At 44.2% G+C, this 12,211-nt stretch overlaps 1 protein-coding gene and 2 non-coding genes across 4 annotated transcripts; all 3 read right to left on the bottom strand.

Annotated features, from left to right (window-relative positions):
* Positions 1 to 349: 349 nt before the first annotated feature.
* Rack1 (receptor for activated C kinase 1) lies at positions 350 to 5,424 on the bottom strand. 2 transcript variants are annotated; one of them, XM_015507235.2, is made up of 8 exons: positions 5,059 to 5,424; positions 3,868 to 4,039; positions 3,190 to 3,337; positions 2,871 to 2,966; positions 2,143 to 2,253; positions 1,463 to 1,603; positions 1,000 to 1,110; positions 350 to 442 (listed from the first exon to the last, which is right to left on the bottom strand). In XM_015507235.2, exons 1-8 carry the CDS (start codon positions 5,165 to 5,167, stop codon positions 377 to 379), a joined length of 954 nt encoding a protein of 317 aa, XP_015362721.1. In that variant the 5' UTR covers positions 5,168 to 5,424; the 3' UTR covers positions 350 to 376. The 2 variants fall into 2 exon arrangements, 1 of the variants encoding a protein (XP_015362721.1); XR_007341816.1 differs by lacking the exon at positions 350 to 442 and having other exon boundaries at positions 1,087 to 1,184; positions 1,348 to 1,603.
* On the bottom strand, positions 3,502 to 3,580 carry LOC125611632. The gene has a single exon (XR_007341843.1). It is a non-coding gene; the product is annotated as a small nucleolar RNA SNORD96 family (small nucleolar RNA).
* Positions 4,708 to 4,776, bottom strand: LOC125611634. The gene has a single exon (XR_007341845.1). It is a non-coding gene; the product is annotated as a small nucleolar RNA SNORD95 (small nucleolar RNA).
* Positions 5,425 to 12,211: the final 6,787 nt, after the last annotated feature.

Raw genomic sequence — 12,211 nt, 5'->3', positions numbered from 1 at the left:
ACTTGGTATTCCTAAATCAACTGCAACCGTTTTGAAGTAATCCATTCCTTTCAACTCAGTTTCTCTAGGCCTAAGGTAAGCCTTATTGGGGGAATATTTGGGAAGCTTCCCTATGTACTATCCCATATGTTACATCTAATGCCAACCCAATACTAGAGGGAACTTTAAAAACTGACATACCTCTTTCCCATAGTTATGTTTACTTGGTTAAAAAGTTTCATGATTCTGCTTCCAGTTTTACATTACTATTAACTAAATCTATTTTAACCTGTAAGTAGCTTTTTTCACTTATTAGAGAAAAATACTTCCTAAAAGAACTGAAGTCAGTTGTAGAAAGCCAGTTTTTTTCTTTTTATTTGTGAAGCTCTCAAAATTTCTAGCGAGTGCCAATGGTCACCTGCCATACTCGTACAAGGTTGTCTGTGTAGCCAGCAAACAGGGTCTATAAGGGGAAAAAAAAGACAGGTCAAGGTCTAGTCACAAACTACAGTCCCAAAGATAGCCTTTCCTTTAAGAAACCCTGTGGTGTGGTAGAGTGCTTGTCTAGCATGTGCAAGGCCCTGGGTTTGATCCTCAGTACCACATTAAAAAACAAACAAAAAAAACCCCTCTTTCAATTACCATAGTACAGGTGCTAATAATCCATTAAGTACTCCTAGAGCAAGAAACAGCCAGGTGTATAATCCTAGTAACTGGGGAGGCCGAAGCAGGAGAAGCTGAAGTTCAACTTCTGTCAGAAGCCTCTCTGGACAGAAGCTATGTACACACCTTTTAAGTTCTGAGTAAGGAGGCACTGAACTGGTAGTGCACCCACTGCAATGCAATTTGGACTTTACGTCCAAGGTACTGTTCCAGGAGTGACTGTCCCCAGATGGGGTTGGATCACCCCCATCTGTTGCCCTTTTTTGAATAGAATGTTCCATGGAATAGTGCCCCCAGAAATAAAAACAGAGTCTCAGGACGTGCTCCCTTTTCAAAAGCCAGGACAGACCCACTTACCTGGCCATCAGCGGACCAGGCCAGAGAGGTGCACTGGGGTGGCTCTGCCTTGCTGCTGGTACTGATAACTTCTTGCTTCAGTTCATCTACAATGATCTTGCCCTCCAAGTCCTGGGGAACAGGTCAAAACCAGAGTATAGAGAACATTTACACCACTGCATTTTTTTAAAAATCCATGAGATTTTGTTTTGCTAATGCTATCTAGTGGGTAAATACAAGGGATAACATGATAAAATGCTCAGAACAGCCCTCCCCCAATATCTCAACTACAACAGCAATTATGCTGAGTTAAGAAAGCTGGTACACATGGTCATCCCTTTTGGTAGGCAACAAATGTCTTCCTGCCTTCAGAAAATTCTGATCTGAAAATGGCACACAGTAAATCACAGCATCGCTGGGGAGGAAATGAGGAGGTGGAGACAGTGCATCCAAGAACTCAGTATGTAATGTAGCCCATACTCACCCAGATCTTAATGCTGGGGCCTGTAGCAGCACAGAGCCAGTAACGGTTGGGACTGAAGCACAGGGCATTGATGATGTCCCCACCATCTAGTGTATAAAGGTGCTTGCCTTCGTTGAGATCCCACAGCATGGCTTGGCCATCCTGGGCAGACATGAAAGATGAGTTAGGGCAATGTGACCTCTTCCAGATGTCAGCCCCTTTCACCTCAAGATTTTCTCAGACTCAATTCCCCCAGGACCCTGACTTCCTGAAAGCTCAAATACCATTATTACTATTATTGTCACCAGGGACTTAATCCAGGAGTATGCTTAACCACTGAACCACACCCCAGTCCTATTGAGAAAGGATCTCACTAAGTTGCTGAGGATGGCTTTGAAGTTGAGATCCTCCTGTCTCAGCCTCCTGAAGTGCTGGGATTACAAGGTGTGTGCCACTGTGCCTGGCAAAATTCCATTATTTCTTTAAATCTTTCCTTTATTGAATGACACCTCACCAAGTGTATTAAGAGCCTCCTATACTGCTTTGAGGAGACAAACAGTATATTTCTGGAAAATATTGTCCTTAGGAACATATCTTGAAAAACCTAGCTAATCTTTCAGCTGTCAATTTATGTCAAAGACAAAGTGTTCTTTCTGAGACACCTTTCCTCAACGAGTAGAAGATGCCTAGTCCCAAAATACCTTGCCTCCAGAAGCACAGAGGGATCCATCTGGAGAGACAGTCACAGTATTCAGATAGCCGGTGTGGCCAATGTGGTTCGTCTTCAGCTTGCAATTAGCCAAATTCCACACCTACAAAGACAAGGGCTCATGGATGAACAATCTAGTTCAAGATTGGGCAGAGTAAGGAGACATTATTTAAAAGCGTTCCTTGGCATAACAGCCATTTATCATTCTACCAGTAACAAAAATGAAAATGCAAACCAACACAAACTTGTCTCAGTCACTTAACTCATTAAGTTCCAAATTTTCAATTCTGCAAATATTTCACAAAGTGACACAAGTGCATTAAAATAGTTTGGAAACCATAATCTGAGTTTATACATTACTTACATATGAGTATTATTTATTAATAATTATTTTTTAATGTGATGCTGAGGACTGAACCCAGTGCCTCACATGTGCCAGGCAAGCACTCTACCACTGAGCCACACAACTCCATCTATTAGGACTATGGGACAAAGTGAATTAAGATCAAATGAGACCAAAACAGGTGGCAAATGCTGTGAGATAATTAGCTACTTCAGATCGAATGTCAAAAATTTATGTTCTGTACTGAAAAAATATCAAGAGCAAAAAGTCAACTGAGGTAATCTATAAAAATGTTCAAAGCTAAAGCCTATGACTATGTGGGAGGCAAAGCATACATTTTGGCCTGTAAAGGTCCTGCACCCTGTTTGGAAGCTCACCTTGACCAGCTTATCCCAGCCACAGGAGACAATAATAGGGTTGCTGCTGTTAGGTGAGAAGCGGACACAAGACACCCACTCCGAGTGACTCTCATCCTACAGAGGAAGGAAAGAAATAAGAGGAAATAGTCCTGTCCCAGGAAATGCTATATACCACCCCTCATCAGTAGGATCAATGTTGGCAGCACTGCATTTACATCCCCAGAAACTGAACCTTTATAGACTCCAGACAGGAGTTAAAATTACCACAGAAAGAAAGGTTAAGAGTAAGGGTAGGAAAATCTTGAACATGTGCTTTCCGATGTCGCCCTTACTTTACCTGGACAGTGTATTTGCAAACACCCAGAGTATTCCATAACTTTATGGTTTTGTCTCGGGATCCAGAGACAATCTGCCGGTTGTCAGAAGAAAAGGCCACACTCAGCACATCCTTAGTATGGCCTACAAATCGTCTTGTGGTGGTACCCCTGGGAGGAAGAACTTGGTCACTCTCTAGACAGACTTTGCAAACTTTTCCCTTCCATAGCCAAATCTTTTTACTTGCCTTGTTCCTGACCCAGTGGTTATGTTATTCACATAACCTAGATGTGGCCTGGATTACAACAAGTTCTTGGCTGCATATATGCTAGAGAATCCACTCAGAATTGCAGGACATGTCCTCATTTCCTTGTGGGGATTGGGTGACAATGTCATCTGTCATCACCAGGATCCTCCATTATACCTGTCAAGTGCCTAACCACCTTTCAAACATATTTAAATGGTTGCCAACTCCAACTAATGTACCCAGCAAAACTTTCCAATTAGATCAGTCCTCAGCAACTTCAAGTAGCTAACTCAATTAAATCAAGGAAGGAGACCAAACAACTGCAACTATCTTCTGTAGGTATTTTAGCCTCATCCTTCCCAGATGGACCAATTTCCCTTGGGAAATCATATTCTGATGGCATCTATTCATTTCTGCCCATATTTCCCCCAAGGCCCCAGAGCAGCTACTTGCGTTGTCAGATCCCAGAGGCGCAGGGTTCCATCCCAGGAGCCTGAGAGGGCAAACTGGCCATCTGAGGAGATGACCACATCACTAACAAAGTGGGAGTGACCCCGCAGAGCACGCTGTGGGATACCATAGTTGGTCTCATCTCTGGTCAGCTTCCACATAATGATGGTCTTATCTAAAAGGAGGTAAAACAGGAGAAGAAAAATCCATGAGAACCCTACTCAGCCCACTTGCTGATGTATAACAAGGTGTCTCAGGGTTGTGGGTGGGTGAAAGAGAATAAAGTTGAGAACATTTATGTGGCCAGGGGAACTGTTGGCTATGAGAGCAGTTACTATCCTGGACTGAATTACCCACTATTGCAGATAGAGAGACAGGGAGTTTTAAAGCTAGATGTGCCACAAGACCCCAACTCAGGTGTCAGAGATTATGGATACTTTTTCCTGAGATTCATATAATAAAACATTTATTTTGCATCTTCTCTGAATGTGGAAAGACAGCAGCTTGGGTGTGGGATGAGTAACTGGGGACTTCCTGTGATTACTTATGAGGGCTGACAGAAATGCAGAAACCAAAGCTGATAAGTCTCTTCATATGCTACAGGACTGGATGCTTTTATGGAAATGCGGCTCATTCAACAAGTCTGAAAATTAATAAGTGTCAGACATGAACCTAGCCCTTGGGCGATTTTTCATTCTGTGGCAGCTATGGTAAAGCCCAAGACCTTTCTAAGCTCTATTAGGTACAAGAGTGAGAGAGGGCCGAAAGTGCAGGCTGGGAGATGTGGGTCACCAAGGCCCCTCTGGAGTCTACCCAATTCCCATTGAACCCAGGGCCGGGCGGCAGCTCAGAAACAGCCTCTGTTTTTCAGCACATGGCATTCAGATGGCATGTTGGTGTCATCACCGCTCCGCCCAGCCAGGTGGTCCCTGGGAATATTTGACCACAACTGAGAAGTGGGCCAGAGATTTAAAAAGTCTTCAACCATTCCTGGCAATGACGGACTATGACTCGTGCTCATCTGTAAAATTGTTCGTCTCGGTTGAGGCCTAGGATCGGGTTTGTACTCACCAACTCACAGTCGGTGACAGGGCTTGCTCGGCCTGCAAATTCGCGCGCCACCCGCCCAATCCCACGACAAGCGCAACACCCCTACCCCCATCACCCAGTCTCGCCCAACACCTTAGCATGTACCTCGAGAGGCGGACAATATCATGTCCGGGAACTGCGGAGTAGTAGCGATCTGGGTTACCCATCCGTTGTGGCCCTTGAGGGTACCACGAAGGGTCATCTGTTCAGTCATGGCAGCGGCGGGTGTAGATGCCGCAGCGACGAGGATGGCACCGGATAACTCAGAGAGACAAGCACCGCAGCCACCGCGCCGCAGCCCTGCAAAGGAAAAGAGAGCGCTTTCCCCCGCCGGAACCGGAAATACCCGCCCGGTCCAGCAAAATGGCGGCCCCCATGGTTCAGTTCTACTCAAGATGGCGACGTCCAGTAGTAGGAAGAACGAGGTTCAATCACTCATCGTGGTGTCTTCCGCCACGCAATAGCGCTCTACCAATAGTTCTGAAACAGACAATATCATTATCTATTAAAAAAGCTTCTAAAACTATGATTAGAACGCTATATACAAGCAAAAAAGGGGAAGTGTACGGCTATTCCCATAAGGCTATCCTAGCTACTTCTCAGCTCCTACGTGGCGTAGCTCGAGCTCCGCCCCTTCCGCTTGGTTCCATTGAAGGCAAAGCTGAGGGAGTTTTGAGTTTACCGTTGTAAACAGGGAGAGTGAAAAATACGGTACTTACACTTTTGTTTGTTTTAAACCATGCTTAATAGATTTCCATGCTCGGGGGAGTGGCGGCTCTTATCCCAAGAGCTTTATGCCCTGAGCCTTATGCTGAGGGTGTTAGCTGGGGCGTTCCACGTCTATTCTATGCAGGATTAAGGCCGGAGAGGATTATGGAGCAGAAAGCCCTGTATGAGCTAAAAATTGGCCTATGTGGTACTAGACCGCCACCCTGTTCCGGCCTAGGTCGGAATGCGGAGAGATCTCCTAGACTCTGAAGGCCTGGAGAGCAAGTGGTGGGTTTAACTTCCGGACTAATCCGAAGCCCTTTGTGGGTCTGGCCACTCCACATGAAAAGCCTGCGGGTTGGGAGTCCATCCGTGCTTGGAAGGGAAGCGGTGGAATACGTACCTGGCTGCCAGTTGGCCTTACACTCAAGCAAGCTTTCTTAAAAATGTAGTCTCCCACTGTCACGCATCTGTATCTTTAACAGACAGCTGCGCCCAATTTTCTTTTGGGGCGGGGGCGGGGGAGTGTCCTGGGAATTGAACCCTGGGCACTTAACCTCTGAGCCACATCCCCAGCCCTTTTTTATTTTTTGAGATTGGGTCTTGTTCAGTTGCTTAGGGCCTCGCTTAGTTTCTGAGACTGGCTTTGAATTCGCAATCCTTCTGCCTCAGCATCCGGAGCAGGTGGGATTGCAGGAACACACCACAGTGCCTGCTTCCAAATATTTTTTGAAAGAGTAGCATATATCGTTAAGATTGCAACCACTGATATCTATGTAAAATAAAGGGGTGGAATTTATACATAAGTATTTACTTTTCTCTTTGTAAGATAGAATGTTAACTTTGGTTTCTCATCCGTGAAATGAAATTGGAAATAATATTAGTACCTACATCCCAAAAAATGCCTGGCAGTGCTTCAGAATTTAGGGAGCATCTTTTGGGTACTGGGCTGTTTTAAGGCTTGTGGATGCAGTTATGAACAAAAGTGGTGGGGGTGGGAGATGGTTTTTTTGTTTTTTTGTTTGTTTGTTTGTTTTTGCTTTTGCACAGTTTCCTGAGGAGGGAACAAGGGCAGGATTATAGGGGGAAGATTGGCATTTAAGACATGCAGATGTGAGACAGCCCTGTGTGTATATGGAGGGAATAATGTTCCAGTGCAAATATTCTGCACTGGTGTATCAGAGGACTGAGCATGAGATGGAGGTAGGGGACACTCCACATAGCAAACACATACTCCACACTAGCAAACACTTTTCCTGCCTAGGGGCAGGAAAGCATAAGTTAGGCCAATGACCCTGGCAAAGCTTCAAGCTTGGCTGCCCAGGCTTGCAGAGTATGCCAGGATCCCTCCAGGAAGACTGCTTGTTCTCCTGGTTGGCTGCAAACTTTCCTGTTTTACTGTCAGTCTCTTTTGGGCTCTCCTATTGTGCAGTCCTGGCAGTGCTCCTGCACAGTTTTGATGACTGTGCTCTTTGGGCCCAGACTTGGACATGAGCTGCCTCCTTGACATTCCCAAATAGCTGTCTTTTCACTTTTCCATACTTAATGCTACCTCAACCCCTGTGTTTTTTTCTCTGGTGGTTGTGGAAGGCCCCTGTCTCCATCCACCCCATAACCAGTTTGCTGCCCAGGACCCAGATCACACTAACACTTCCCTGGCTCCCTGGGCACTCAACCTAAAAAGAGAAGTCAAGGACCACACTCACCAACCTGTGTAGACTGAGCTATTCCCAAGAGATTTCCTGTCTGCTTATGAGCAGCCCTCAAGAACTATGTTCCTCCACCCCTTGAGCAGTTATATTGTTCCAGTTTTTTTTTTTTTTTAAATTTTGAGAACCCTCATTTTGTTGGGTAGGAGTTCAGGGAGGCCAAAATGGCAGAGGCAGGGTACAAGAAATAGCCACTGGAAGACAAGACAGGGAAATGAGTCATCAAGTCCCTGTTTATCTACCATAAGTCCCATTACCTTGACAACTCCCACCACTGAGGACTCAAGGCCCATGATAAATTCTGTCCTGGTTGGATATTCTAAAATAGTCAGTGGAGGTAATACGGACAGTGTTCTAATTAAGTTTTTTTGAAGTAACCAATGGGGGAAAATTGGATACTATTCTAATCAGGTAGCATATGGTAACCAATGGGAACAAATGGGGTAAGGTTTTCAATCAGGTCATAAGGAAGAAAGTGCCCCAGAGCACAGCATATAAAACACTAATTCCCAGACACAGGGGCCTTGAGCCTCACTCTTACTCTGCCCTCTCAGTTGTAACTTGCAGAATGCTATTTCCATGTTCACCTTCAATACATCTGCACTTTGCCTGTTACTTCTGTGTCTTGCTTAATTTTTTGTTGGGGCCAAGGACCTGGACAATACAATTAATAGTTCTGCTTGCTTTTTCTTGAAATTTGGGGAGCCCCTTGGAATTGTTGTTACTGAGGTACCACCCAGAGTCTGGGTTCAAAACGAACTTCTTTCTCCAAGTTCAACATGTAAGCTCAAGGACCTCATGTCCCCTTTCTGGAGCTGGAGGTTCCCAAGGTGGCTGGCTTTCCTTTGGCTCACATCTGGCCCATGGAATCCTATCTATCTTGGCCTGGTCCTCCCAGGTCCCTCCAGGTCTGGATCTCTTTCCTCTCTGCTCATCTGAGACCTCAGATGGCTTCTGTTCTAGTACCCATCCCTTTGTAAGTCACATTTGTTGCTGCATCCCCTCCTGTGAGGCCAAGTGGGGAATGCAGGTTTTGTCCTGTAGCCCACCTGAATTGAGTTGGCAATGTTAGCTAGAGGAGAGGGAGAAATGGAAAGATATGGACTCTCCAGACAATCTAAAGGATTCAAGCTTTCCTTTCAGAGTTTTCCTCCAGCTCCTTCACTTCCCTTTGAGGGAGGACAATTGTGAGCTTAGGGGTGAGTCTTCCTAACCCTGCAGACCACTTCACTTGTAGCTTTGGGTGTTGGAGATAGGATAGGTAGAGCAGCTGCTAAGCTGCTACTTGCTCACCACCTAGCTCCCATCCTTTCATTTCCATTGGAGTTACCTAAAGACCAGGGTAGGTGGCTTTCCCATGTATTTTAAGATAATGACCAAAATCTTTACTGTCATACTACAGAATCAGTATGACTGATTCTGGCAACTTGTACTGTTTTGTGGCCATGCTGGACCTGCCCTATTCCTCCATTTTATCAGTTCTCTCTCATACTTTTTATATACATTATTCTGGAAGGCCTACCATATCCCACCCTCCTCCTCTTAGTTAAATCTAAGCTTTCTTGGAGTTTCAGTTCAGGTTGCCTCTTCTGGGAAACCCTCTGTGAACCTCAGGTCTAGATCAGGTTTCCTAGTTACATGCTTTTATAACTGTGATTATAGTGTCACTGGCCTCAGCTCTGCACAGTTGAGTTCCTCTGGGCTCTGAGTACAATGAGATCAGGGACTGGTTTGTTTCTGCTCCTGTGTTGCATTTTCAGCACCCTATTTGGGGTTTGGGTTCTGGAAGATTTTAATCTTGATAGCCAGCCCCTTACAAAGTAAAGGGCAAGTAGTTAAAGGCAGAGCATTCCAAGCAGAGGAATCACCATGGGTTCAGATTTTTGACTTTGAAAGATCAGGTAGAGATCAGGAAGGCATTTGCTCCTAAGGACTTTGGATTTTGTCCTGAAGCTTTGGGCAGTCTCTTTAGTGTTCTGGTCTTGTCCTTCCCTGGCCTAGACTTGATTTTACCATGTTGTTAAAGTGAAGGCTAGATTGGAGGAATAAGACTAGAAATAAGCAGAGTTATGAAGCTACTGCAGGAGAGCTGGGCATGGTGGTGCATGCCTATAATCCCAACAACTCAGGAGCTAAGGCAGGATTGCCAGCCTCAACAAGCAAGACCCTGTCTCAAAATAAAAAATAGCGTTGGCATGTAGCTCAGTGTTAAAGAGCCCCAGGTTCAATCCCCAGTACTAAAACAACAACAAAAACAAAACCTACTGTAGTAATCAAGGCAAGAAGCAAGTCCAGCCAAGAGCTGAGGACAGGAGGATCTTTGGGAAGGCTGCAGGAGTCCTACTCACCTGCACTAAGGTAGAGACTGAGTGCTTACTAAAAGCATTATAATTAAGGGGTTGAACATCTCTTTGAATCCATCTCTCTCGCCCCTATTCTACCAACTTTACTGCAGTATCTAGAATTGATCTCTTTCTATAAAAACTAATGTTTGAGTCCCAAAGAATTAAACACAGAAAGGCTGAAGACAAGGAAACATGGGAGTACAATTATATAGGTGCTATTCCATATCTCCTAATGAGAGGTGAGATGTGGCATCAGATCAGTTCCTAGAACAGATCTTGTGAAGAGATCAGATGCTATTGTCTGTCTCTTGGTAATATCTGTGATATTGTGAAATATGTATTGTGAAATGTGGTGTTGTCCATATTTCCTGACATAGAGGTCCTAAAATCCTTGGAGTCTCCAGGGTGATGAGTGTCTTTTGTATGCTAGAGATGACTGATGACTGGGGTGCCCCCAGATAGCTTTAGGATGGTGACTAGTTGCCAGAGAAAACAACTTTGTGATTGGTTGGAATTTTCAGTTGTCTGGTGTTCCCCTCCCATCCCTCAGGGAAGAGGGGCTGAAGGTTGAGTTGATAAACCCGTGGCCAATGATTTAATCTATCATATCTATGTAATGAAACTTTCATTAAGACCTGAAAGGACTGACTGAATTTTGGATATCCAAACACCTAGAGATTCTAGAAGGTGGCCCTGATGAAGTTTGGATTCCATTTCTCTCAAATGAAGGAAAGGCACTGGGATTGTGGCTTAGTGGCAGAGTGCTTGCCTCATACATGTGAGGCACTGGGTTTGATCCTTAGTACCACATAAAAATGAATAAACAAAATAAAAATATTTAAAAAAACAAAATGAAGGAAAGGGTAGAAAAGCCTAAACGAGGAGAGGACATGACACGTCCTCACCCCTTCACACATACCTTACTCTATGCAACTCCTCTGTTTGACTGTTCATTTACATCCCATGTAATATCCTTTATAATAAACCCATAAATATGTTTCCTTGAGTTCTATGAGCAACTTTAGCAAATTAATTGAACATAAGGAAGGGTTTATGGGACCCTCATTTGTAGCCTGTCAGAAGTATAGGTGATGACTTACTTGGTACTTGGTGATTGGTGTCTGAAGTTGGGAAGGTCTTTTGGGACTTAGCTTCAACCTGTGGGATCTGGCATTATCTCCAGGTAGTTAGTATCAGAAGTGAATTGGAGACACTACTGGTGTCTACTGGAGAATCTGCTGCTGAATTAAGTGGTTGCTGGTGGGAGAAATCCCCAGTTTTGTGACCAGAGATCATAGATATATTCAGTGTTGGTTGTTGTAAGTACAGGAAAAACACAACTTTGGTTTTTCTCAGTATTACATATTTTAGAAATATGAGGTCTGACAGCCTCTGAGAAAGCAGATCCTAAGGCATTCTATTGGATCTTCCTTAGGAGATAAACTATGGGATTAGCTGGGGTACCATAGCAGATGTATAATCTGAAGCTGGAAAAATGGGGCTAGTCCAGGAAGGTGGGTATAGTCTAAACAAGACTATGAGAAGTGTGGGAAAAAGGCAAGTTTGTGGGTTTTTTTGCAAAAGGATTTTAAAAAGCAGCATTAGGTGGTAGAGAAACAAAAGATGACCCAAGATTCTTTTCCTCAGCTTTCTTCCCCAGACATAGAATTTCTTATTGAACAAGGGTGCAGAGTGTAGGCCAAAATGGAACCTTGAGGCTGTCTAGCCTACTATAAGAGAATAAGGGCTGAAAAGTCCTTATACCCAGTCTTCTTTGCTCACACTTAGGTTAAACAGCCAGGATCTGCTGAGAAATTTATCCTTCGATGTAGGGGAGAGAGAGAGGAAGAAAATGGCAGAAAAAAAATAGGGGGATGTGATCTCTAGGAATCTTTTTCTATGCTACTTGATTCCGCCATTTGGATCCCAGTCCTCTAAGATGAAGGAAAGGGTGGGAAGACCTAAGTATGAAACTCAGCAGGGGAGATAGCATTCTAGGGGTGAGCCTCCTTGTTTTTTAGGACTATTTCTAATTCAAATCCCTAAGACATCCATTTTTTTTTTACCTTCTTTGGAATGGGAACACAGGTTTTAAGGGCCATTTTATTCCTTATTTGCATATCCACCAATAACAAACTTTGTTACATCTCCTGCACTTCTCAATGTAGAAGTGAGCTATTCTCCATACCCAGGAGCTCAGTTACTGAGGGTCCTAAGAAGAACCAGAGTCCAACCTACCTTGTTGGCATATAATTGTACTATTTAATATGATTTGATAGCTACTAGCATCATGTGGCTACTCAAAATTAAATACAATTAAAAATCCAATTCCTAGCTGGACACTGTGGTACATGCCTATAATCCCAGAGACCTGGGAGGTTTAGACAGGAGAATCCTGAGTTCAAAGCCAGCCTCAGCAGTGGTGAGACGCTAAGCAACATTGAGACCCTGTCCAAGTACCCCTGAGTTCAATCCCCGTACCAAAAAAAAAAAAAA

This window comes from Marmota marmota, unplaced genomic scaffold (genome assembly GCF_001458135.2).
Source record: "Marmota marmota marmota unplaced genomic scaffold, marMar, whole genome shotgun sequence".
Taxonomy (NCBI): domain Eukaryota; kingdom Metazoa; phylum Chordata; class Mammalia; order Rodentia; family Sciuridae; genus Marmota; species Marmota marmota.
The sequence above is the reverse complement of the archived record's forward strand: the minus strand, read 5'-3'. Positions and strand labels throughout refer to the sequence as shown.